Source organism: Ambystoma mexicanum, chromosome 4p (genome assembly GCF_040938575.1).
Source record: "Ambystoma mexicanum isolate Mex_15411 chromosome 4p, UKY_AmexF1_1, whole genome shotgun sequence".
Classification (NCBI taxonomy): domain Eukaryota; kingdom Metazoa; phylum Chordata; class Amphibia; order Caudata; family Ambystomatidae; genus Ambystoma; species Ambystoma mexicanum.
The window spans coordinates 530,198,525-530,220,663 of record NC_090927.1 but is presented as its reverse complement, the minus strand read 5'-3'; the positions used below and the strand labels follow the sequence as shown (position 1 = coordinate 530,220,663).

The 22,139-nt window shown below is 45.9% G+C and overlaps 1 protein-coding gene across 5 annotated transcripts in view; it reads left to right on the top strand.

Annotated features, from left to right (window-relative positions):
* Positions 1-22,139, top strand: part of ACP1 (acid phosphatase 1) — a 302,138-nt gene that overhangs the window by 49,971 nt on the left and 230,028 nt on the right. For all 5 annotated transcript variants that reach the window (XM_069606057.1, XM_069606056.1, XM_069606055.1 and 2 more), the window contains exon 2: positions 2,829-2,902. In XM_069606057.1, the coding sequence (XP_069462158.1) occupies positions 2,829-2,902 (74 nt within the window). The remainder of the gene's footprint in view (positions 1-2,828; positions 2,903-22,139) is intronic.

The window sequence follows — 22,139 nt, the reverse complement described above, 5'->3', positions numbered from 1 at the left end:
TTCTGGGCAGGGCCTAAGGTTTTACGAGTATGATGTATGGGCTACGGGCTGCAGCCATGGAAGCAAAACTCTACATCCTGCCCACGATCATCTCAGTGATGTACAGTAGTACGGGTGTATTGATAGGTGTGCTATGCTTCACTTATTCTAACCAGACACTGCACTCCTACCTGTTTGTACATAGATATTATTGCAATGTGTTGATGTGCACTGGCTTATAACTCCAGTGCTTATAACTTCGTTGTACACTCTCCCCTCAACCATGTAAGCGATAATACTACATGTGTAGCCATGGTCGTGACATGCAGCGGTGGTTGTGGGCAGGGCCTACAGTCTTGGAAGTATGGCCTTTGGCCTACGGTCATGGATCCAAGACTCTAGGCCCTGTCCACAACCACTGCAGCATGTCACGACCATGGTGGCGTACTAAGCAATAGCACACCCATAGTAAAATGTAATATAATAGGGAAATACACTCAAAATTAATGGTGACTAACCCACGCGTGTCCTGCGAACATTTTCAAGGTGCCTGTACACAGCGCGGACTCAAAGTAGCCTTATTAGATCCCTCATTTTCTGCACGTACAAACCTCATGAAGAAGGCGCCAATGCAGAATATCTAGGCCCTGCCCACAACCACTCCAGCATGTCACGACCATGGTGACGTACTAAGCAATAACGCACCCATAGGCAAATGTAATATAATGGGGAAATGCACTCAAAATTAATGGTCACTAACGCCACGTGTGTCCTGCAACATTTTCAAGGTGCCTGTACATAGCACGGACTCAAATAGTAGCCTTATTAGATCCCTCATTTTCTGCCGGTACAAACATCTTGAAGAAGGCGCCAATGCAGAATATATAATGGACAATTGCCGGCCAAACAAGTACAGTATTTCATCCGTCTCCTACTCTGTGATCCTCCCCACGCACTGTAGGAGAGCAAAACAGTTTTAAAAACAGCATTTCGCCTCTGGTAAGTAGCGCGCTGTCTTCAGATCCAAGATGTCGGGCGCATCCACACATTCTGACATACATCACGGCTCGCTGTAGCCAATCGGCGCAGACGTCGCGTGCCCGCGCTGATGACGCCACCCCCCAGGCCAATCGGTATCATGTCCGCGGAGCGAACAGGGAAATGTGACCGCGGAGCGGACATAGATATCACTAATTTATTCAGACATATTTTTTGGTCGTTTTAAAGGAAAGTACTGGACGGATTGTCACCAAATTTACTAAAGCACGCTTTCGGGTCCAAGCCCCTGCCACAAATTTGGTGCAAATCCGTTCAACGTTTGGCCTGTAGCCGTGCGCAAAGTTTTTTCCCCACATTCAGTCTATGGGAAAAAAAGACGTTTTGGGAACCCCCCTATAACTCCCCCCACACCCCCCCGACCAAACATCACCAAACTTTGCAAACAAATAACAAATTCAGAGTGGCCCATATACTTTTTATGCAAAGTTTGGAGAGCATTCGTCCAGGGAGAGCAAAGTTATAAGCCACCCAGAAAGTGCTCTTCCTATGGAAACAGCAACTTATATATAATATATATTCAATCGATGTTAATGACATTGGGCCTCATTACGAGTCCGGCGGTAAAACCGCCTGGTTACCGCCGGACTCGTATTCCCATTCCGCCTCCATGATTCCTGGAATTACTGGGGCATTACAACCCCGGTTTCCCGGGAATCACAGAGGCAGAATGGTGTTAATCCCCATTCCCATTGAGTCCTATGGGACTCAATGGGAATGGGGATCATGGAAACACCGTCAGCATTTCGTAATGCTGCCGGTGTTGCCTCGTCCGCCTGCAGGCAGGCGGTGTTAAACCCGCCAGGTCAGACCTGGCGGGAACATCACCTCCCGCCTGCAGGAGTTGTGATCGCCCGGCATGGAAACAGTGGCAGCGGGTTTACTGCCACTGTTGTTTCCATACCGGGCGATTTGTAATGAGGCCCATTGTCTCATGCTATATCGATAAACTCATTATATCGCCCAGCCCTAGTATGTACTTAATCTCTTTTGACCAACTGCATCTATCGCAAATGTTTGGTGGTATGAACTTTATCCCATTTCTCCCTCTGCATCTACTACACATGTTTAAAAATAATGTTTTTCGCCCTTTGAGTTTGTCTAACACAGTTTTCATAATCGTTGTACAATGCACCACTTCAGAATCTTAACAATCCAATTGGACATTTTGAGATTGTAGGCCAAGTAGTGCACGTTCAACTACTAGAAAGCCGCATACACAAAAGGAAAAAGTTGATTGACGGTAACGAAAGTTGGAAAGAATATTTGGTTTCTGTAAAGTTCGATGTATCATTTGCAACCATGACTCAATATATAGATGCTTGTGTGTGGGTGTGCATTATGCAGCAATTTTAACACCGTAGAGAGCTGTTTTATTTCCTTGTGTTTTGTGCACCAGTTAAAAATCAAGGACACAGAAATAAGGGAGTTGGACAACAGTCTTTGCAGCACGCTGTCAGCATTATGATTTGTTCAAAATTCATTATCTATATAATTTTGTGTGCGTTTGTAATGTTTTCCTGCGTTTTGATATTGCTACTAATTTCAGGTTGCAAGCTCTTGCCCACATACACAAATCACACCATTTCTTATTCTCCAAGGGTAGATTTATCACCAGCCAGTGGCTAGTGCAGATTTTGAGGCCTGGCTCCATACGTCTGTTATACATTCATGTACAGAATACAAGTGCTTTATAAATGTAATGCAACATTCTCCCACTTGTGTTAAAAACATTTTATTTTGTTTTAAAATAATCATTCTATATACTTAAGGCACTTATTCCATTTGTTTAGGTAATATCTGCCGGTCGCCAATAGCTGAAGCTGTTTTCAGAAACCTTGTTGTAGAGAAAGGCTTGACAAATCAGGTAAGAGCTGCAACCATTATTCTGTTTTAAGATGAAAGCAATCACTAGTTCTACTTGGAGGTGAATTGAGAAAAGGTTGTATATATTACTTTGCGTATGGTCCCTTGAGTCTTTGTAATGCATGCCCAGTCTCATGCAAAAGTAGTGGAACACAAGCCTAGGCACGTTTTACAAAGGCACTCAACACTTGATCTTCTCTCAGTTGGAACATTTTTGCAGTGCTTAGTTAAAACAAGGTAACCTGTCCGATAAATCACTTGGAGTGCTATGGAAGTTGGCACAAGGGAGTTTACTTGCTGCATCTGCCCGACCGGGTTAGGGGAGCAGAAAGGGTAGCATAAGGTGTGGCTGCCATTCACATCCAAGACCTTCCAGTTTCCTCCCCTTCTTTTGATGTCTGCCAAGTTTCTTATGGATCCATGTATTATTGGTTTCAGATTTTTCTCTTGTGGGCATTAGGGGGTAGACCCTTTTTGATCTCATGGTGGCACTAAGGGTCTGTCTCCGGGTCCACATTTGTGTCCATTTTGTCATGTGGTCAGTAAAAACTTTCGCAAAGTCTCTGCAAGTTACTTTGTTGATGTATCTGTAGGTGATAATGGGTAGCATGCAAAATCACTTTCTTCTTCATTCGTAGGAGGGACACATCCGTTTGCCAATGATCAGGGAGTAGTCTAACCAGAATTGTCGTCTAGTCATGATGTTGTTCCTGTTGAGGGAAAAGACTGCACCTAATGCAGGGAGATATTCAGTTCCTGGTTATAGCCTATGATATTATAGTTGACTTGATACCAACAGCTACTATTGGCTCATAGGTTATCTGGTGGTATACACACACATACCTATTTGACATTATTCCGGTGTGTGGTGGAAAGTGTATAATAGATTATTGGGAAATGCTTAAGACATTTATAGGATAATGGGTTGTATATAGAGATAATGTTACAGTTTTTCATCTCATGCGTGCTTTCGATTTGAGAGACAGTAGCTACTTTCCCAGAGGTAGCTTCTGCTCACTCTGATACCAGATATCCAGGAACTGCTTTTAGCTCCTGCGCATCAAATATTAATTTTCTTACCTGTGTGACGAATCTGGACTATTCAACCCTTCCCACCAGAGGGGAGCCTCCACCTTTGAGGGTAGGGAGAGGAGTCTGCTCAGCAAGAACCTCTCTAGGGATCTGGGTAAGGGGGACCTGTCTGGGAGGTCACTCCCTTCTTGGGAGCAAGGACTCATATTCCAACAAGGAACTACTTGTCCAGAACACATTATCTGCCTATGTGTACATCGGTAAGACTGTTGACCCTGTTTTGGAGTCACATAATAGTGACATTTCTTCCATTTCTTGGGCTTCAGGTAATGCTGGATCTCGCTTGAAATCCACAGCCAAAGAGCAGCAACACAACCCTTTTGTTTGTGATGATGTACATAAAACCACAAGGAACTTGGAATCGAAAAGCGAAAATCCTACGCTTGTGCAAGAATGTCCTGGAGGGGTGGAGCCAGCCGTAGAGTGGAGAGTGAAGGAAACACTTGCAAGACGCCAAAGGCTGGCGTCCCGACCTGCAAAGAAGCCTAGGTCAAGGAGACTGGGACGGTAAAGCGACCATCTCGCTTAGTAGCTTGAGCACACGGAAGCTGTGGTGGGCCTGGGGCCCGTTAATTGACGCTGAGACCAGACTGCAATGGAGAGCCGGAACCCCAAATTCTGCATGAGATTGGCTGCCAAGCAGCAGAAGGGAACGCTCCCAAAGAGGTAACGTTGTTGAGATGGCAGAACAGTTCTATTCGAGGCTGGGAAAGGGACAAGGCTTATGGGAGCAGATAAACCAGAGCAGGCATAGGCAACACAAAAAAAAAAAACAAGCTAAAGAAAGCCTGTCCAAGGACCAGAGGACTTTAGAGAGCTCTTAAGAATTGAGAAGAATTAACCGCCAAGGCTGGGAAGGCCACAACGGTTATGAGTCAGATAAACTCGAACGGCAGACGCCCAATCTTAGCCAAGCTAAAGCAAGCCTATCGGAGGGCCAGAGAGCCCTGAGAAACGGGGAGACAGTCCAAACTGGGGAAAGGGAGCACCTCGAGGGTTCCAGTCATGGAGTATCGAATCGGAACATTATCAAGCACCAAGTCGGAAATTGGGGTAATGTATTAAAACCTTTCTTCCTTAAAAGAGGGAACCATATGGAATAAAAATTTGGCATGCCAAACCTGTAGAGAGGTTGTGAACTGTATTGTGAACAATTGATGGAACATTTAAAAACGCCCTGAAAAAGAGATCCAAGTGTTGGGCCAGGCAGAGGCCAAGGACAGTGGCTTTTGCTCCTTCTTTTTGTTATTTTTTTCCTAATTTCCTAAGTGGTAGGGCCAGTTATCTAATAGGATTTGGACTAAGACTAGTTCTTTTGTACTTTGACAAGCCCCTTTTAGTTGGTTACGCAAGGAACTTCTCACATAGCAGTAGGGCTAGATAGTTTTCTTTTTTATCTAAATAAACATCCTTTAATCATGGCAGGTCTTAGTCTGACGTCAACTACTGGTTTGCCACACCTGTAAGTGCATCTCTCATAGCTATGTTTTTGACAACTGGCCAATGTCTAGGCCTCAAATGTGTCAAATAGGCCATCTAACTGGGATCACCAGTTTATATGGTTATCGATATAGAGATTGACAGCTCTTTGTCCAGGTCCATTGTTCTGTGTCTGGTGCTGCTGACCGTGTTCTTTGGCTGGTTTATTTGTGACCTCACAGCTGCCTCTCTAAGGGCTCCACCCTGCAGGCTCATCACTGGAACATGGTTGACTGCTTTTCTTATTGGGGATATGATCGTTTATATAGCGCCTATACACAATGTGTTTCAAAGCGCTTCAAGACAAGGGAGGGAACAAGGGAATATACAAAAGATTCTTACAGGCCATGAACAACAAGAATGTGAAATTAACCATTGTACTCGGCCTAGCAACATTTCAAATAGTGCAAGTGGTAAGACACAGATAGGAAGGAAATTCGAACAGACCGGCGACTACAGTTCTAGGCCTGATGACATTTCTGGTAGAGACCGAGAATTACACGAAGTGAGGGAGAGGGGAGGAGAGAGGAGGGAGAGGAATAAAACAAGCGACTATCGTACTAGGCCTGATGACATTTCAGATATTGCTGGAGGGAGATGAAGGGGGGTTACAAGTAAAAGGGGGGGGAAACAAACATTTGTTACTATCATACTAGGTCAAGTATGGGGGAGGAGAGAGGGGGAGGAGAGAGAGAGAGAGAGAGAGAGAGAAGGGGCAGGAAGAGAAGAGAAGAGAATAGAATCAAAACAGTGAAAAGAGCAGAGAAGCAGAGGGGAGGGTGAAAACACTTTCAAACTGCAATGTTCAGCCAGTGGGTTTGCATCACTGTTCTCATCTGAGGCTGTTCCTGGTATGGGCATTGTGGAAGAAGTGCAAGCCTTTTTATCCCTTGAATGGCCCTCAAGGTACCAAACCATTAAGTAGCTCCTCCCACATTTTCCCGCTCTTTTCTGAGCTTGACTCTGAGGGGATTCTCTGACTCGTGATGAATCTCCGGATGTCGTCACTTCTCCCCTACGGGGAGCCCATTCCTATGAGGCCAGGGAGATGAGGCTGCTACCCGATAGTCCCCCTGGGGGAGTGTGGGGGGTTCTCAGCGGGTAGATCTCATGGGAGGGAAGCCCCCTATGGGATTAGTGATGACCTGGGGAGGACATGGTATCCCCCACAGCCCACCTAACCCTAACCAACAATCCTCACTAACACCCTACAACACCCTACAACACTGTCCCTGGTATTCCTTTTCTTAAAACCAGTAAGTTAGGGGGTTCTGAGGCAATGAAGAAATTAACTGACTCGCTGGGAACTCTCAAGATCAGTACTGAGACAAGGAAGAAGTGTAGAAATATAAGCAGCACCTCTATGAACCATACTGAACGTTCTATTCTTTATAGATTTCCTATTGGCCAAGGCACAACTGATATAGCGGGAAATACAAATGCAGAGAGATATTCTCCCTGGAAGAACTGGGAGCTGTGGTGCCCGCAGTCAAGAGCCAAACGAAGCTACCAATGACGGGGCGTTTACCCATCAGCAAAGACGTTCAGCAGAGCTCTGCTGTGGCTGGGACGTGTCTGTAAGCATGAAGAATAAGCACCAGCTGGTCGAGGGAGCTGTAGAGCTTGGTCCTCCTGGGTTGCGACGCCCAAAAGCAGGAAGCCGCGGCAGAGCTCGGAAGAAGGAGGTCTCTGAGTGGAGACGAGATACGCAGAAGCAGCAGACGGAGACCGGTGAGCAACCAGAGGACGGTTGGGAGACCGGGAGGCTTACAGGAACCCTGAGAGACTATGCTACAGTGGGTAAAGTGGTCTGGGACCCGATGATGAAGCCAAAGGGGTCTAGGACCCGAGCAAGAGAGGCCTGAAGGGGTCTGGGACCCGAGCAAGAGAAGCCAAGGCCACAGGGGTCTACGGTCTATGAATGTTTATCAGGATAATTATTTATTTATCATTTTCTTTCAGCCAGTCAGTCAAGTTCTGTCTAAATTTGGAGAAGGACTGGTGTTCTCTAAGACCAGGAGGTAGGAAGTTCCACAATTGCACAGCCTTAACTGGGACTCTCTGTCCCCCAATAGTGGAGAGTTTGAAGCGTGGTACTTGGAGGCAATTAGAGTTGGCTGTTCTAGTCGGTCTAAGAGAAGTTTTTCTGCTGATTCTATCAGTAGGATATGGCGGTGCTCTATTATTGAGGCACTTGTATATGAGGGAGGCCATTTTAAGTTGGATTTTATCAAAGGTCGATAACCATTTGTATTTTCTTCTGGTGGAAGAAATATGTTCATTTCTGTTGATCTTAAGTGCTGCTCTCAAGGCATTGTTCTGGAGTACCTGTATTTTCTGGATAATCTGTTTGTTCGCACCAATGTAGAGCATGTTACAGTAATCCAATTTAGAGAGTATGAGGGCTCTAGCGAGAATAAGGCAACTGTCAGTGGGGAGGAATTGTTTACTAGCTCTGATTAGTTTGCACGTTTATGCGGTAGCAGAGGCTAGGGAGTTGACTTGTTTAGTGAAGTTCAGGGAAGCGTCTAGATAGAAGTCTAGGGTCTTCACTTCCTTAGCTACTTTTATGTCATTTCCATCAATGGCGAAGCTGGCATAATCTGGGCTTAGTTTAGATAGGTGGGTCGAGCTGCCTAGGATAATAAGCTCAGTTTTGTCATCGTTCAGACATAGTCCATGGGTGGCCATCCATGCCTGAACGATGCCATAAATTCCATTCACCATAAGCGAAATCCACGACGCAATCTCCGGCAAGAGGTAGGAGGATTTGGTTATCATCTGCATAGTTCGTGTAGGCGATACCCAAATGGTCCATTTCGTGGAAGAGGGGTTTGGTGAATACATTGTAGAGTGTTGGTGACACACAAGATCCCTGAGGTACACCGCAGGTTATAGGGATAGGGTCTGCTGATGCCGATGGTGAAAAGACTCTCATGGTCCTGTTGCTCAAGAATGACTCAATCCATGTTATAGTCTCCTTAGAGAAATGAGCCTCAGAGTCTAGGTGGCTGCGTAGGACTTTATGGTCAACCAATTCGAATGCAGCTGAGAGGTCTAGTAGGAGGAGTAGGGCTGATTGGCCCTTATCTCTGAGCTCATCTATTTGGGCCTTAAGACCAATTAGAGCTGTCTCCATACCATGTTGGGGACGGAATCCGGATTGGCGAGAACCTAGTAGGAGGTTAGATTCAGGAAGTTCTGTATTTGAATGTAGGCCACTTTATCTCGGATTTTTAAGAGAAATGGCACAGTCGTGATGGGTCTGAAATTAGTGGGTATGGCGGGGTCAAGGGTTTGCTTTTTGAGTAGTACCCATGATTCTTTCAAATTGTTCAGGACAGTACCTACCAGTTGTGAATGGGGAGTTGATAAGTTTAGTTATGAATGGCGCGAGTTCTCTCGCAGCGTCCTTAATAAGTTGTGTCGGGCATTGGTCACCCTTGCAATTGGACGGTTTGAGTCCCAGTATGCCCTTCTCCACCTCAATGACAAACTTTAGAGAAGCTGAAGCGAGTTTCATGTTTGCAATGCGGCAATGGAGCTATACTGTGAGAAGTTCAAGGTGCTAGAGAGGCTTTCTTATGGGCGATTTTGGTTTGTAGGTTGGAAACTTTATTAGTTGAGGCGTGCTGGATACTGGAGCACCCCATTTTATCTTTGGTGCAGTTCTCTTGCGGTACTATGGGTGTTTCCAGTTCTTTTAGAATAATGAACAATTCTTTGATGCTAGATTTTCATTGTGATATTCTGTTATCATACGTCTCCTGTTTAGCTAGGAGGATGCCTTTCTTCTATTGGGTTGAGATGTTAGTAAGGTTTCATTTGTTTTCTGCTGAGGGTGAGAGTCTCCAAGCACCTTCAAGCTTTCTTTTAAGTAGTCTAAGGTTTTTTAAGTGAGTGTTGAACCAGGTGTTGAGGTGTTTTTTAGGTTTACTCTTCCTTAGTTTGAGAGGTGCAATATTGTCAAGGGCCGAGTTCATTTCGTTATACTGTTCAACTAGGGAGTTGGCGTTCAAGTTGGTGTAAGGAATTAAGATTGGGTTATATGTGGGGCAGCAGTTTGTCGACTGTCGTATGTTTTATATTCCTCGTGAGGGTAGGTGGGGAAAGCGGGGAGGTCTGGGCTGTGGCTAGATTGGTTGCCAATGTAAAAGCTAGGAGATGATAGCCCGTCCAGATCTGGGGAGCAATGGACGTGATGTTGACATTACAGTTGTACTCTGCGATCCAGTGGAGAGTTCGACCTTTGTCGTGCGTGGGTAGGTTTACTTTGAGTGAAGCCAAGGTGTGAGTGGTTATTATCAATTGCCTGACCCTGCCCGACTCGATTAGTGGGACAACTTGTGCTCTTTCTATAGTAGGTTTCCCTATGTTTCTATGGGTAATCTTCACTGATCCTAGTTGCATTCCCCTCGTCTCAGTATTTGCTGGAAATTGGAGGGGGAGATGGGGTGAGATTGAAAATACCCCATGAAGGCTGAGGGAGAGTGGTTTGGCGTATTATTGGAAATGGGGGAATACCATGTCTCGCTCTTGGGTATCCTCCTCCTAATCCCTTGTGACCCTCCACTCGGGTGATCCTCCCTCGCTTGTCCACCCCCCAGGGTTGGGCTCCAAAAGTGATGGCCCTTCCCAAGCCACCTGAATGGAAGATCCCAAAGGAGTAGGTGGGAGAATACCATTGGGTTTCTCAGTGTCCTTGCTGAGGTGAAAAACACCCACTCTTTCAAAATTGGCCAAAATCATCGGCTATGCCCCAAGCATATCTACTGTTCCTATAGATGGTGACTGAGTCAGCGGATGCAAGATGACATGCAGATGATAACACAATGACCTCCCAGCAGATTGGGGATCATGTGTCATTCGCTCCAACAAAACATTGAATTAATCATTTAACTATTCAACAAACAGCATATTCAAATGAGTGTACTGCAGAAGAGGGGAGGGGCATGGATCAGCCATCCACGAAAATAGTGTGCCCTCCTAAAATCCTACTATATGTCATGTCTGCCAGTAGTATATTAGAAAACCATAGTAACCCAATCATGTAAATCTTCATCTGCCAGCACAGGTGCTGGTAACAGTGAAGCAACATTAAGAGGGCCCACATGCTCTAATGTGATGGATGGATCATTAAAGAGCATTCGTACTTGCAAACAACGGAAATGCACAGCATGTGGGACCCTAATTGTCAAAAGATAGCCTAAATCAATTGCAGCAACTAAATAGGTGCACACACTCTACCTATATCCACCAGCACTCTAGCCATATTCATGTGAAGAGATGTTCTTATGTGGACAGGCATTTTTTATAGGATGTAGCTTTTATAAATTATTTTTGTAACACCAGGCTTGTTTTCTTTAATCGCTGACTCAGTTGACCTTTCTTGTATTTCAGTTTATTTATGGGTGTTGTCTGGGGATCGTGGTGAACTTTAAATTCCCTTTTGTGTTATTTCTTTTTCCTCAGTGGTCCTGCCCATTGCACATCTGACTTTTGGGCCTGAGGAAGGCAGTCATTTCATCTATACGCCGAAACGTACTTGTATCTGTATTTATTAGTCTTATATAGCTCTTTATACCAAAGCGCTGCACATTTACAACAGGGTACATTACTTTACCCCTGCATTTTGAGTTTCAATTATGCCTGAGTGGGATCCCTTTTTAGAATCAAATAGGCAGCATACGTAGACCCCCGAGTAGATTTGCAAGATTAGTGAGACATTGTTCTCAAATGAATAGATTACCATTTGATGTTATTTGTTGCTATTCGTTTATTGAAAAGGATTTGTAAAAATAACTAGGGAATTAACTCCCATGTGTGGTTATTTTGACTTTTAAGGATTCTTCATGCTTGGTTTTTCTTTTTCTGTAAAATGTTAATACTTGATTTTGTGGAATTATGACAATTATTGTAATAAACTGACTTTTTCCATGAATAGGCTTTAATATGGAGTGCATGTATATTATTACAGTTGACAAAATTGCCAGAATGGTAAATCAACTTGTGTGATTGAATCGTACATTTATATGATGTTTTGTTGAGCAAATAGCCGACAAAAGGATGCTACCAGAGATAGTGACTAGCAGCACCCAGTTTAGTAGTGATCCTTTTCTATTCATCATGGAGTGAGACAGTGCGAAGGACATTTTTTCTACTGCAGTAATTAAAGTTTACTTTCCTGTTGGGACGGATCCTGATGGTTTTGGATTATTCTTCCCAGTCCCATACAGAGTAGGGAGTTACCCTCCAGTGTATAAAAGAAACTTTCTTTGTCAGTAACACTGTCGCTGAAATTACTCTCAAGAACATGCTGGAAAAAGCTGAGCCACTGTATCCAGAGGTGTAGAAAACTATGCACCGGGGTATGACTTGCCTCCATGATCCTATGTAAGAACCCCAGATGCTACACCTGAGCACTTGTCACAAAGAACAAAAGGTTTCTCATAACATGGTAGGCCCAACGCCGGGGCAGTCCACAGTGCAATTTTCATTTGATCAAACCTTCCCTTAACACTGGTGTCCAGACGATCTCATTTGGGCACCCTCAACCCCCGCTTACATGCACCCTGCAGTTCCTTCAACCAAATGGCATAATATACAATCCATTGGCAGCAATACACTTGGAACCTGCAAAAAGGATCGTAATTCAGCGTTTGTGTTTGGTGGGGCATGGTCATTATTAGAGTTACTCTGGATAGATCGAAGGCCCGGTGGCCAGGCGTTCAGATGTGTCCCAAGTATTTCACTTCAGGTTGACGCAACTGAGTTTTGGATGGGGCCACCTTTAAGCTTGACTTTGCCAAGTTACAAATAATGAACATTTATTTTGTGCTGCTGCTCCTCAGGGGAGCAAAGTAGTAGACAGTCAATGTCATGAATGAGCGTCGAATCTTTCGGAAAACAGATGCTGTATCGGCATGCAATATTGTGCAAAAGATGGTAGGGGAATATATGAATCCCTGGGCGAGCCTAGTGCAGGTCATTTGGCAATTTTGATTACCCCATGTTTGGAAGGAGAAGGCAAAAAGGAAATGAGATTCAACTGCAACTGGCTCAGAGAAAGGTACTGAGCATAAATCAACTACAGTGGTGTCCGTGGGAATTTCTGAGAGAATTGTGTGCAAGTTAAGCAGCTCAGGGACCCTAGGGGCCACAATTTCTTTAATTGCCCTTACATCTTGCACTAGTCTCCATTTGACCTCTCGCAATATCTCACCTTTTCGCACAGGGAAGATCAGCGTGTTTCAGGGACAAATAGTATACACAAGTATCCCTTGTGTCAACCGGCCATCCATTATGACTTTAACCCTCCTCTGTTGCCTGTGGTGTAAGGGGGTACTGTTGGAATTTCGGGAATGGGACATTTTGTTTCAAGGGTATGACTACTGTTGACAGAAGTTGCCTGGCATCATTGGACCCGGTTGCCCACAAGTGTCTTGTTTTTTTAAAATGTATTTTTAAATTTAAATGAATGCGTTTTATGAATTATTTCACATATCCAAATTAAAATACAGTCAATCTTGAAACAAATACTTTCATAAGAATCATTCAATTATGCATTGTATTGAAACATCCAACCACAACTTAAATAACTTCAAATACAATCCTAAAATACTTAATCAAAATTACAGTTTCTAACTTATCTAGATCCTGAGGGTTCAGCGTTGCAAAGTTTCATTATTTCATACTTTCATCTAATCACAAAACTGCGGCTCTCCAAACATGATATAGCGCCACATTTAGTGACCTGTTGAAGGAATTAAGACAGTAACTCCAAAAAGCACTTTTGCATATCGCGTTCAGGTTATGTACAAAAACCTGTGAACAATTTTATATATACATGCTTTAAACTCACACAAGGGGTTAATCCCGGGAGGATAGCTGAGTGGCAATGTGCTTGTCTTGGAAGCAAGACACGGAGCAATACGGGTTCGATCCCCGGGTCCGCGCTTAGAAACCTCTGGGTATTAAGCGCGTTATAAATAACCTATCATATCATATATGCTGTGCTGTGTTTATCACATTTGGCCTACAACACATGTGGCAGCGGCGGTCATTCCTGCCAATCAGGAGGCTCGGTTTCAGCGTGGTGAGGGTGGGGAGATGGGCCGCTCTAAGGAGCAGAACAGATCTACGAACCATACTTGAGCGACATTTCAACAAATAGATTTTTTATTTGTATTTATTTATTGACTACGTGCCATAGCCAAGTGAGCAAGAGGGTGGGGGTAACGCGGGGAAAAAATGCTAGAAGAATCAAGCAAGGTAAGTAACCATCAATATGAGAGCCCAAATGAGGGGATAGGCCAGGTCAAGGATAATATAAAATCAAATAGTCTTTATTGTTCACATATTAAATCACATATCATATGGTGCTGAATGCATGATAAAACAGCATAAAAACAGACAATATGGAATATGTTCAGATAAAGTGCATGACAACCACCTAAGCTCCCTGCAATGCAGGATGAATACAAAGTGCAAAGTGCAATCGCCCCCCAAGATAAAAGAAAAGAGAACCAGTCTTGCGGGGATGGTCAGAGCAAATTGGAAAAAGGGGAAGAGAGAGTGGGGAGCATAAAGATAAAGAAAAGGATACCTTGATAGGGTCCTAATACTGACCCCGGTCTTAAACTGCGTGCACAGTCCAAAGATCAATTCTAAGTCTGACTGCAACTATTCTGTCAATTAAGAATAGAAGATAAGAAAAATAGAAAAATGAAAGAATTGCAAAATTACAACACCTCTCCAGTATCGTATTCTAAAGTGGCAGAAATGATTTGTACAACTTAATGGACAGGGTTGCATTGCAAAATTAATAAAAGGTGCAGCCTGCAGCGCTTGTCACCATTTCGGCGTCTGGGTGCACATCAGGACTGGAAGACCATGTGACGAAGCATAAGGATGGATCTAACATCCTGTTACTCAGATAAGAGTCTCTATGCGTTTTCGGAATGTCAGCAGATGGTTTTCCTATCTTAGGTCTATGGGCAAGGAGTCCAGGCCTGGGCTGCCTGTATGGGGAAAGACTGCCCATCCCCCACCTCACTCATTTTGCTCTTGGATTAACCAAGCACTGGGTGTTGCTTGATCAAAGGGGTCTGCGTGGCTCATACAGTTTGAGACTGTATTTTAGGTAAGCAGGGGCATTACCATAGAGGCACTTGTGGGTCAGGGAGATTACTTTGAAACGTAGTTTCGAGGGGATTGGGTCCTCCAACGTATGTCCATATCTATGACAGTAATCACTGCAGCTGTGCTGCGGTGATTACTGTCATAGATATGGAATATGTCGTCGGACCATCCCATCGAAAGAACGTTACCAGGTAAGAGAGTAACTTGTTCTTCACGGCCACAGGCAGCCGTTCATTCCTAGTGCTCAAAATGTGATCTCTTCTCTTAGCAGCGCTCACAAATTGAGCCTGGACATGATGATGGCCCTGACCAGGGTTTAGCAGTTCTTGGATGTCATGAAAGGTTTGTTTTGCCTAAGCACTCTCAGATGGTACTGGGATCTCTTAACCATGCCACATACATGTGCATCAGCTCCAATGGAGGCCTCTAGGAAAACACCAAGGGTCTTCACCTTATTCAACACAGGGCTGCAACTGCCTTCGATGTTTATCGTTGCCTATTTGGGGTCTAGTTTTGCCACTATTAAGGCACATGCAGTTATTGTACATCTAGTTCTTTACTGACTCGGATAAGTTGACTAGCCTGTATGAGTTGCGGATGTAGTTGCGTAGTTCATGAAGAGTTGAATAACCTCTGCGTAGTTTGTAAATTGAGTCCCTATATTTGTCAGTAGGTCATAGAGGCGCCTGATGTAAATATTTAACAGGGCTGGTGATAGGCACACGTCCTACAGCACTGCGCAGTATATTTGCTCTGATTCCAAAGTGGCATTGCCCCAGCACACCCTAGTTTGCCTGTTGCTCAAGAAGGAACAGATCCAATTCGTCATGTCTACTGAGCAGTTGCCTGTGGTTACTAATGTTTCCAACAGATGTTTGTGATCAAGCGAGTCGAGCGCTGCGGACAGATCTAGTAACATCAGCAGCCCCGACTTAAATCGATCCAGGGTGTCCAGCATGTGTGTTTGGAGATCCTGGAGGATGCTTTCTGTCCCATGATTTGCTGGAAAGCCTGATTGCCTCGGTTGGAGGATACCCGCACATTCCAGGTGTTGCTGTAGCTGGATGGTAGCAATCTTGTCCACAATCTTCAAGAGTAAAGGGGTGTTGGTGATAGGCCAAATGACTTGCTACTTTGGCCTTCAGGCCTGTTTTTTTGCCAGTTGTGTTACCACAACCGGTTAGATGATGTCAGGGATCAGATTATGGCTAAAGTATGCATTGACGAAGCGTATTAGGAAGCGGATGTAAGCTTTTAGATTGCTGAAGTTGAGTTTAGATGGGAAGATGTCGCTCAGGCAGGAGGTGGGCCACATATCTTTTTTAGTGTTTCTTTTCCATCGCTACCTCAGTAACCAGGTTAAAGTGGAACTTTGGTTCTCCGCTCTCACCAACCACCGGTTTTCCTTGTTGTATCTCTCTACTTACATTATTCACTATGTTAGTGCGGACTAGGTTGACTTTATCCAAAAAAATAAAAAAACTGCTGAACCCTGGTGCAATCCTCGTTGGAATGGGTGAAGAGTTGTGGAAGCAATAATTTATGACACTAGATAATGCATGGGATACTTTGAGTGATTCATGAAGTGCCTTGAAACATCCTGAAGCCACTCGGACAACCGAGTTTGCGATGTTTTTAGTACTTCTGTGTGTGTTGCTAATATACAGGCTTATATTGTTGTTAGGAGATCTAACGCCAATGCAGGATCCTGAGGTAGGTGAATGTATGAACCTTGCCGTCTACAATAAATGGTTGCATTCATGATGCTGAGGCAGCCCATACCCTGGAGATCCCATGGGGTGTTTGGGCTGAGTAGGAATGCCTTTGTCATGGTGAGGTACTCCAGGGTTATCACAGTTGGGGTGGTTAAAAGTAGATGTGTTGTGACACCCTCCCACTCCCATTGTCGTTACTGCTCTTCCAGAACATGGCAAGGGAAAATCTTGGGTTTTAAGAGTACTCTGTGAAGCTCCTTTGTCTACTAGGCAGTTTGTGTGATGCACCTGTATTTTAGCCGGCAACGATGGGTTGGTTGTGCCTAATTTAAACGTGGGCGCTTTCATGCATTGTTCTGGGGCCTCATGTCCCTATGAGAAATCTGAAAGTCATCCGATATGGGCTTGCCTGTGGGTTCAATTGGCTAGGCTGGTGGTGTGGCTGCCTTTGCATGTAATTGAGGGTATCCTTGCTCTGGTGATGGCTTAGGGTTCCAGGGTGTAAGTTGGGTCTGGCTACTCCAGCCGTATGCATTGGGTGGGATCTGTGGCATATATGGTGTACACCTATTGGGGCACTCTGCCTTCCAGTGTTCAAATTATTGACAGTTCTGGCATTGGGAGCCCCATGGGGGCTGATATGGGGGCCTGAATAGTGCAACGCCCAGTATTTTAACTCCTTTTTTTAGGGCAATATTTGTCATGTCCAGCCTCTGATGTATTCCAGCAGCGTTCCCCATTAATTGATCTTTAAGGCTTTGGGACCATTGTGTCTTTGTTCCAGCTGCTTGAAGCTGTTCTGATGTAATGATTTGTTTATCTAATCCTGCCAAATCTGCGGTGGTAGATTATGGGAATCCATGATGCTTTCTAGTTCCCTAGCAAACTTTCAAGGGTTTGTAAGGACTGGCAGAAATGCTACCTAACAGACTGATCTGATGTCCAGGCCACATGGCACAGTACACAAGGCACAGTAAGGAATCCCTCTGGAATTATCTTGACTGGATACCCCTGTTCCCATCTTCTAGAGGTGGTATGTTATCTTTCTGTAATTCATCCAAAACATTGTCCAGTCGGTCTCTCAACCCCTTATTAGTAGTGTCTTAACCAAAGTGTGATGCACTTTCCTGTAGGTCATATTGAAGACCATCATATTGCTTTGACTACCCCTGGCCCTGTCCTTCTGAAGTCCCTCAACTGTTGCAGACTCATTGTGGAGGGATAATGGTCCTTAGACAGGCTTCTCAAGTGATTCTGTATTCCAAGATATGCACGTGGGAGAAAAGCAGTGCTGGGATGTTGAGGGGGTAGTGGAGTCAGGTGATGCGACTCTGGCAGTGGTGGGTAACGTGGTGGTACTATAGCTGTAAATGGGTTCTCCTCATAAGCTGTCTCCATCTGTCTAGCAGGAGTGTCCTGCTGATAGTTGCTCCCATGTATGTGTGGATGTCTGTTCCCCATGATTAAAAGGGAAGAGGCTGGCGAAAAATACCACAGCTTCAAAATAGGCAGCGGGACAGCTGTTAAACCAAATTAGTTCCCTATTTATAAACCTACTTCACCTTTTTAGCCCAGGCATACCCTTCAGACTGGGAAGTGTGTTGTATAATAAAGAGATAGCAGCGATAAGGTGTGCACGCCTTGACTGGTCAGGTAACAGAAATGAGACCTGCCTAGCCAGAGTGCTCCCTTCCTGCTTCCCCCAGCAGCAGCAGCAGCTTGGCTCGGCCTGTGTTAGCAGAGATAAAGTGCACCACTGTCCAGTATGAGATCTCTGCAGTCTCCTTTCTGAAGGGGATTTCTTCCGGAGAAACAGGTACACACTCATTCAATGACCAACACACAGATAATCAGTGAGTAAATGCACCCTGCTTTAATATTCGAAGGCATAGTTATACAGAAAATCCACAGATATTGAAACATGTACATTCCTTCTAATGTTCCTTGCCACCAGCGCCCATCACGTGACATTTTCAAAGGAGACCTTGACTTGTGACATTTGTCTTTAAAAGAAAGATGTTCTGCCTTAGACTAAACTGTGCTTCTGGGAGACTTCAGCTTTATCATCTACTGACAGCTAAACTTTGTAGTGACCCCAGGTTTTCGTTCCCATTGCATCGATCTGTGGTTGTGAGCATGTTTCTTTTTTTTTTTTTAAATATTTATTTTAAACAAACAGGATAAGGTGATACAAAACTTAATCAGTCACGACATATGGTACAAAAGCGATACAGTTGATTGCTCTTCCCTCCCCTCCCCTTGGTCTTAATGTTCCTCTACCTGTCCCAGCTGCGAATTCTCGTCCCGTAAGGTTCTCGTGGCTAATTGGGGCTTGTATGTCAGGGCTGGATAATTCTGATCAAAGTCCAGGATCGGGCCCCAGATGTTCTGGAAGCGATGTAGACGGCCTGCCCCAGCAGCCGTCACCTTCTCCGCGATTAAGATGTCCCAAATTTTAATCCACCAAAAAGGCATTAGTGGTCCTTCTGTGGTTTTCCAAGTGCGAGCTATTACATTTCTGCCTGCCAGTAGACATTGGGACAGTAGTTTGGCCCTAGTGCCAGATCTAGGGTAGATCCCGGGGACCGGGGCTCCCAGGAGGATGGGCTCGGGCTCCAGGGGAAGTCGTATCTGAGTGATGTCTGCGATTGTTGCTAGGCATTGTTTCCAGAAGGTCTGGGCCCTCGGGCAGGACCACCACATATGAAAGAAAGACCCTACTTGGCCGCATTGCCTCCAGCAGCCCGGGTTAAGTGTGGGGTTCATATGGTGTAGTCTCAGGGGAGGATAATACCAGCGAAGAAGGATTTTGTATGCGCCCTCTCTGTTCGTAATGCAAGATGAGGAAGTGTGCGCCCGCGACCAAATGTCAACCCATAGCTGATCCTCGATTGGGTGGCCTAGGTCCGCTTCCCATTGGGCCATGTATCGGGTTTTAGAGGTTAGGAAGTCATTTTGGAGGCGTTTGTATAGAGTGGAAATTCTCCCCCTGGTTGGGAGGTCATTTAGGGTCAGTTCAATGGCTGTGGGAGGGCGGGTGGCAGCTTGGCGGGTCTGAGGATGGGAGCAGCAGTGGCGCAGCTGAATGTACGTAAATCTATCCTGTTCCTGAAGTTGGAAGAGTTCTTTACAACGCCCAAAGGTGCAGGGTTGTCCCCCTTCGAATAGTTGCCCCAGGGTCTCCAGGCCTCCCGCAATCCAGGCTCTGAAGTTCCGGGTGGACCAGCCAGGGGAGAAAGCTGGGTTCAGGAACACCGGGGAGAAAGGGCCAAGTCCCACTGGGGTTTTCTTTTGTTTCAGCGCTTTATCCCAGACAGCAATAGTGTGTTTGGTGGTCCTCAGGAGGTTCTGCCACAGTCGGCGCTCGGAGGGATTGATGTGCGGGAGAAAACGTAGCGGGAGCGGTAGTTGCGCCTGTTCGAGGTCCACCCATCTCGGGCGGTTGGTAAGTATCTGCCAGGATCGGATGCAGGCGAGTTGGGCCGCCATCTGGTATTTTTGTAGATCTGGGACTCCGAGGCCACCCAGTCTAGCATTGCCCAGCATCGTGGACCTAGGGATTCTGGGCTTCTTCCCTTTCCAGATAAACCGTGACATTTTCTTTTGTAGATTCTGAAGAGCAGGTGCCGGGATTGGTACTGGAAGCGAAGAGCAGGCATATAGGAGCCTTGGTAGCAAGTTCATTTTACAGGCCGTGATGCGGCCCATCAGTGAAATCTCCTGTGCCGCCCACCGCTTTAAGTCTGCCTCGAGGTCCGTGAATAGTGGGGGAAAGTTTGCTCGATAGACTTCCCCCGGGACAGCTGGGATCTGGACACCCAAATAACTGATGCTCTTAGTCGTCCATTGTATCGGACATAGTGGGGCCAGAGCCTCCCGGATCTCTCGGGACAGACCCACCCCCATGGCAGCCGACTTCTGGAAGTTGACAGCAAAGCCTGTGACCTTTCCATAGCTCTCTATCTCAGCTAGGGCCTGAGGGAGGGAAGTACGAGGTTCCGTGATAGTTAGTAGGACGTCATCTGCGTAGAGAGCCAGTTTGTGGTGTGTTGTATTCGATTGGAAGCCCTTAATCGCCGGGTTTCGCCTGATCCGTTGGGCGAATGGTTCCATAATTAGTGCGAAAAGCAGTGGCGATAACGGGCATCCCTGTCTGGTTCCACAGGTCAGGTCGATAGGGGGGGAGAGGATGCCATTGACTCTGAGAAGGGTCTTGGGCGCTGTATAGTTAGCCAATGTCATGGCGCAGAACTCTGGACCAAAGCCAAAGGCCTCGAGGGTAAGCCTCATGAAGTTCCAGTCCACCTTGTCAAAGGCCTTAACTGCATCCAGGGCCAGAAGCACCAGCTCTCGGGAGTCTCGGGAGGCAAGATCCACCAGGTTCAGAGCTCTACGGATGTTATCAGCGGTAGAGCGGTGTGTGATGAAGCCACTCTGGTCGGCGTCGATTATCTCTGGCAAAATCCGGGACAGGCGGGTTGCTAAAATCTTGGAGTATATGTTGACATCTATATTGAGCAAAGCAATCGGTCTGTAGGACGCAGGATTCTTCGGGTCACCGCCAGGTTTGGGCAGCAAAACTGTGATTGATTCTTGCATCGACGGGGTTATGGTACCTGTGTCCCTGAATGAATTAAACAGCTGTACCAGAGGTGGCACTAGTTGGGGTTTGAAGACTTTATAAAACTTCGTCGTATAGCCGTCTGGGCCTGGGGCTCGGGATTTAAGGGATTTTATCGCCTCATCGACTTCCTCATTGGTGATTGGGGCTTCCAACGAGTCCCGAGCTGCGTTTTCCAGTCGGGGGAGCGCCGCCCTTTGCAAGTACTCCCTCTGTTCTTTGACGTCCCGGGCCGGGGCGGTCATTACCTGGGTCAGGTGGGTCGATGCGATTTGAAGCTTGTCGTGATCCAAGTATTGAGTCTTGCCCTGCTGATCCCAGAGGCCCACAATTGTGTTATTCCTTCTTGTCTTGGCCAGTTTAGCCACCAGTAGTTTATTTGCTTTGTTTTTGGCATAGTAGAACTGTTTAGCCTTCGTCATTTGGTGGGCGGTATGTTCAGCGTAGTGTGCTTCAATTTTCTTTTTTGCTATTCGGAGAGCTCGCTGCGTTCTAGGGGTCCAGCCCTTCTCCTTATGGATCCTCTCCGCCCTCTCAAGTTCCTCTTCAAGACCCTGACAAATCTGTCGTTTATGCCTATGATAGGCTACCCCTCTGGCAATCAGTTCTCCCCGCACCACTGCCTTCATTGCATCCCAGTTGTTGGCTAAGGAGGTATCTCCACTAAAGTTTTCTTCAAAGAAGTTGTTGATCGTGGTTGCGATTGCGTCTCTGAGTGGCATCTCATTAAGGATGGGATCATATAGAGTCCATCTACGCCTCTGGGGATCCGGGGGTCCCTGGACTCGGATTTTCAAAGTTACTGGGGCGTGGTGGGATAGGATTCTGGAGCCTATAGTTACCTCTTCAGTGAAAGCGAAGATCTGCGGGGATATCAGTAGAAGATCTATCCTAGAGAATGTCCGGTGAACATAAGAGTAGAAAGAGAAGTCTTTTTCAGATGGGTGGAGTACCCTCCATGAGTCCACCACCCCTAGGGTTCTAAATAATCGCAAAAGGGCTAAAGCCGTAGTGAAGTCCCCGGTGGAGGGTGGATGCGATTTGTCTTTTGCGGGGTCCGGGACCCCATTAAAGTCCCCACCGATCACTATCTGGCCCTCCAGAAAGGGAGAGAGGGTTGCGGTTAGCAAATCATAGAAGGGCGCCTGGCCAGAGTTCGGTGCGTACACGGAGACCAAAGAGAACAGCTG